This window comes from Cebus imitator, unplaced genomic scaffold, assembly GCF_001604975.1.
Source record: "Cebus imitator isolate Cc_AM_T3 unplaced genomic scaffold, Cebus_imitator-1.0 Scaffold366, whole genome shotgun sequence".
Lineage (NCBI taxonomy): Eukaryota > Metazoa > Chordata > Mammalia > Primates > Cebidae > Cebus > Cebus imitator.
Window position 1 is genome coordinate 2,118,143 of NW_016107681.1, and position 5,614 is coordinate 2,123,756.

The 5,614-nt window shown below is 37.6% G+C and overlaps 1 protein-coding gene across 4 annotated transcripts in view; it reads left to right on the forward strand.

The window, feature by feature from the left end:
• Positions 1-5,614, forward strand: part of RPGR (retinitis pigmentosa GTPase regulator) — a 67,449-nt gene that overhangs the window by 32,899 nt on the left and 28,936 nt on the right. For all 4 annotated transcript variants that reach the window (XM_017507018.2, XM_037730890.1, XM_017507010.2 and 1 more), the window contains exons 12-13: positions 3,650-3,741; positions 4,366-4,431. In XM_017507018.2, the coding sequence (XP_017362507.1) occupies positions 3,650-3,741; positions 4,366-4,431 (158 nt within the window). The remainder of the gene's footprint in view (positions 1-3,649; positions 3,742-4,365; positions 4,432-5,614) is intronic.

Sequence of the window (5,614 nt, forward strand, 5' to 3'; positions counted from 1 at the left end):
ATACATTATAGACATAAAAACCAACCAGACTTGCTAAACTTAGTAATGTACTACAAATAGGTTTGAAGTAAAGTGAGGAATCCAAGATGACTCCTAAGCAGGAGGAATGTTGATACGTTTTGAGGAAGAAATTTAAGAACTAAGCCTGAGATATCTGTAAGATATCCAAGCAGAAGTACCAAGCCGATTGTTGAAAAACAAGCCTAAAGTTTAGAAGAGAGCCCTGGACTAGAAATACAATTTTGGAAGCCATCAGCATACAGATGGGATTTAAAATTGGCTGGGCATAGTAACTTATGCCTGTAATCCCAACATTTTGAGAGCCTGAGGTAGGAGGATTGCTTGGGGCCAGGAGTTTGAGACCAGCCTGGGTAACACAGCAAGACCCACTCTCTATTTAAAATAATAATAGTAATAAAATCCCTGGAAATTGGTGAAATCAGCTGTTAGATAGTAGAGTCAGAAGAGAAGAGGGACCAGAATGTAGCCCTAAGAACAGCTAACATTTGAGGGGTAGAGACAGAAGAGCCAGAAAAGAAGCCTTCCTCAGCTTTGTCAGCCAGTAAGGCAGGAGGTGGGAAATTAAGATAGCGTAGTGTCGTGAATGCAAAATACTGCTCAAAGGTCAAGGGAAAGTAATTCAAAGAAGTATCCAATGGATTTGGTATAATGGAGTTTACTGGTGACCTGGACAAGAGCAGTTCTAGCGGAAGATCAGGGAAGAAGCCAGAGTGTTAACAGTTGAGTTATGAATAGGGAATGAGGGAGTGAAGAGGAGATAAGATGAACAGATAATTCCTTTGTATATTTGCTGATGAAATGGAGCAGAGAAATGGACTGGCAGCTAGAGGGGGCTGTAGGCTCAGTAGGAAATATTCGTGCACACTTGTATGCTAATGAATGAGCCAGTAGTCCTGGAGAGATAGATAGCACAGAAGAGAGAAAGTATAACCAAAGTTGGAAAGCTCTTGGAAAACAGGAGGGGCTGACATAGAGAGCAGTCTTTGGTAATAGGAAAACTACATCCTGTGTTTTAACAGGCAAGTGAGAACTTGGGTACAAATAGAGGTAGTTGTGTGTATTTGTTGGTGAGAAGATCAAGTGGATCAGATATGATGACTTCTGTTTTCTCAGTCAAGTCTGAGGCAAGGTCATCAGCTTAAATAATCTGCTATGTATTTTCCAAACCTATATTCTCTGCCCTCTCCAATCTATCCTGCATAACACTTTCCACATTGATCTTCCTCAGATGCAATTCAGTTTCCATCTGCTCCAGTGTATTCGGTGAATTTATGATATTTATGAAAATAAGTGTTAATTTTCCCATATAATTCCCAACTGTTTTTCTAGGTTTATCTCTCAATAGACTTTTCTTTACAATCTTTATTTAGATCAGTAGTGTACAGACAATGGCTCATGGGCCAAATCTAGCTGGGCACCTGTTTTTATAAATAAAGTTTTATTGGAACCCAGCCATACCCATTCATTTATGTATTATCTGTGACTGCTTTCTGCTACAGTCTCATAGGTTAGTTAGGACAGAGACCGTATGGCCTGGGAAGCCTAAAATGTTTACTGTATGGCCTTTTAGAGAAAAAGTTTGCTGACCATTAATGTTGATGAGACTGATCTAGTCAGTCTAACTTAGTGGAAAGAACAAGGGCTGTGGAGTCAGACAGACCTGAGATTGACACTGGACACCAACAGTCACTGAAACTTAATTTCTTCATTTATCAAATGAGGATATAATACTTAACCTTCCTTGTTGTCATAGGGTCAGTGTAACATATATAAAAGCTTATGTTTCTGGCACTTGGTAAGCCTTCAAGACAAGCTTCTTTCCTCTGCTTATTTGCTGAGACTACTGTTCTGATGCTTTATTAGGAATGGGCTTCATTGTCTTCCCCTTATACCTCCATCTCTGCCTCTTAGAGTTCTAGTCATCCTTCTCTGTACCTCCTTAGTGAAACTTTTCCTGATTCCCAACGTACGGATGTAATTTCTCGTTCCCCTATATCATATGTTTTATATTCCCTTATAGACTATAACTTCATTAAGAAATAGCAATTACAGTTTTTTAACAACAAACAATAACAAAATTGTAATTGCTAATTCTTAATGAACTTATATGTATATCAAAACATCTATTGTATACCTTTTTTTTTTCTCCATTTATTTATTTTATTGCATTTTAGGTTTTGGGGTACATGTGAAGAACATGCAAAATTGTTGCATAGGAACACACGTGGCAGTGTGATTTGCTGCCTTCCTCCCCATCACCTACATCTGGCATTTCTCCCCTTGCTATCTCTCCCCAGCTTCCCACCCCCCACCGTCCCTCCCCTATTTCCCCCCAACTGACCCCAGTGTGTAGTGCTCCCCTCCCTGTGTCCATGTGTTCTCATTGTTCAACACCCGCCTATGAGTGAGAACATGCGGTGTTTGATCTTCTGCTCTTCTGTCAGTTTGCTGAGAATGATGGTTTCCAGGTTCATCCATGTCCCTACAAAGGACGTATACCTTAAATATAGACAATTTAAAAAAGAATTTGCAATTACTTAGGTTGCTATTCTGCATGTTACCACACATGGAATAAATACCAAATGATTATTTGCTCATTCAATTCAGTAGATTTAAAGGGGAGGGATCAGTGTGGACTGTCATCTTTTAGTGAAGACTTCATTAAGGAGCTACTTCCAAATGTATTGGTGATTACTGAGGGCATAGTGAGAATTGAGAAAAATGCAAAGTAGAGCATAATGACATTTAATTATCTACTTTATGATGTAATAACCTTGCAATTTTCTGTGAAAAGTTCTAGGTTATACTAGTAATCTGTTGCTACATTTAAAAAATGACCCGAAGACAGCAGATTAAGACAACAAGCATTTATTATTTCACACAGTTTCTGAGAGTCAGGACTTCAGCAGCAGCTTAGCGGGGTGGTTCTGACCCAGCTTCTTTCATAGGGTTGCAGTCATACCATCAGATGGAGCTGCAGTTATCGGAAGGCTTGACTGAGGCTGGAAGATACACTTCCAAGCTCATTCATGTGGCCATTGGCAGGAGGCCTTACTTCCTTGAGATGCTTACAACGTGGACTCCTACAGAGCAAGTGATTAGAGAGAAAGAGAGAGTACACATGTGTGTAGCCAAGATGGGAAGAGAGTGAGAGTGAGTGCAAGTATGCACATGTGTATAACCAAAACAGAAGCTATAATGCTATCACAATTACGTCTGCTTTTTTTTACTGGCTGCACATACGGACCAACCTGGTATAATGTGCAAGGGAACTACACAAGAGTATGAACACCAGGAGGATGTAGGTCATTGGGGCCCTTCTTAGGACTAACTGTTACAGTGCTCGATACCTGGGTAGTTATTTATCCCAAAGGAATAGTGTTTGCCTGTTCATATGAATGAAACAATTGTAATCTAATTGGTGTCAACATTTTTAAACTTTCACAAAGAAATTTTAAAACTTGTATTACTGTGACTGAATTCTTTTTAATTCCCCTGACATGAGGTTAAAGGACTTTTAGTAAAATTATACCTTCACTTTATATTATAGAATAATTTCTGTTTCTGTCCAGTTGTCTTTTACTTTTCTGTTGAAATCTGGATTTCCTTTTTCTCTTTTACCGTTCAGATAATTTTCAAGATGAAATGACCAAAGAAGCAGAGATAGATAATTTTTCAACTATAGGAAGCCTTGGAGAAACTACTGATATCTTAAACATGGTAATGATTTCCTGTCTATCTATATAAATGAGTTTGAATTTCAGTTCATCATGTATGTGAATGTGTGTATGCTTCCTATACTCTTATATGCATGAAAGCTACTTTGTTGTTTTTACTTTGTTATTTTATATTGAGTATAATTCACATACAATAAAATTTGTTTTCTTTTTTTGAGATGGAGTTTTACTCTTATCTCCCAGGCTGGAGTGCAATGGCATGATCTGCAGCCTCTGCCTCCCGGGTTCAAGCGATTCTCCTGCCTTACCTCCCGAGTAGCTAGAATTACAGGCATGTGCCACCATGCCAGGCTAAATTTTTATTTTTACTAGGGGTGGGGTTTCTCCATGTTGGTCAGGCTGGTCTCGAACTCCCGACCTCAGGTGATACACTCGCCTCAGCCTCCCAAAGTGCTAGGATTATAGGCATGAACCACCACACCTGGCCAATAAAATTTGTTTTGATCCTCACATTATTAGTATGGCAATTGAGAGTGGATTCTATTACTATCCGAACTGTTTTCCCTTCATTTTATATATGTGTATATATTATATACACACACACATAATGTACAAATGTATATATACTGTATTATTTTTATAATATATATATATTTTTTTATTTCAGACACACATGATGAGCCAGAATTCCAATGAAAAGTCATTAAAATTGTCACCAGTTCCAAAGCTAAAGGTATAATACGGAGATTTATTTTCATTATTGTTGGTAAGAGCAGTTTATTTTTTTTTTTGGATGGTTTTTGGAAAAAAACACAAGAAACGTAAGCGTTTACTTACTTTAGAATTTAAAAGACAGAGGAATATAATGTAGATAACCTCCATTTTGGCTTGTTCTGATGGTATGTATTTTCTGTAAAGAAACAAGTGAGAAAGCATTTTATTGCTGAAATTTCCTCTTTGGGATCACTAACAAGTTATAATAGCCATACTTTTCCTTCTGTCAAGCCATAGATTATGATTGCAGTTCTTATGTATAGGAAAAGACTACCATTTATTGACAGAGTGGCTCTCTGACTTTGGTTGAGTATGACTTTGAATGTATTATTATGCTGACTTTATGGAATGGTTTTAATAACTTTTTTAGCTTTAAAATTTTGTGATTTTAGTGAAAATCTTTGATAACCTTTTCCAATATTTGGTTGGGCTTTAATTTATCAAGGAATTGATAGCATAATAATAAGATTAAACATTTGGAAATCAGACTGTTCATGGGTGGGAAAGAGAGACCTTTAATGAATAACAAATAGCAAAAGAAGGGAATAGGCCGTGGTTTTCACACTCCTAGAGAGATTAAGACCTGCCCTGAAATCTTTTGCTTTACCTGGCTTTAAGGACTAGTGGGATGAACGAATGAGGGATTTGAGGATTAGGAAAATAAACTGGAGAAATGTAATTCAGGGAAGAAGATTATAGAAAATATTTAATTTCTGTTTCTGGTGACTTTGACATGTTTTCAAGTTTAAAACTCTTAAAATTGAAGTCTCTGAAATGCAAGAGAATCATGCTAAATTGTAAAAATTTAGAGCTAGTCCTCATTCGTTCTATCTATAATTCTAAAAGGCATGGTGAATAACAGCATTCCTTTGGATATGGGAGAGCTGTTCGAACACAGTTGTAGAAGCTCAATAAATATTGACTGATTTTTGACTGACTATACTTCCAAGCAGACATCTCTCGTGCCTTTCATTCCACTTCTCTTAGACTCCAGGCTCTCCCTCTTCTGGACTGCTTTATTGTGCTAGGGAAAGAAAGGTATGTGCCTTTAGAAATCAGTTCTGGCAACTGGGCCTGGCTCTCTTAGGGTTCTTAAAAGAATCAGGATTTTTTAAAGAGCAAGACCTAGAACAAACAGAAAC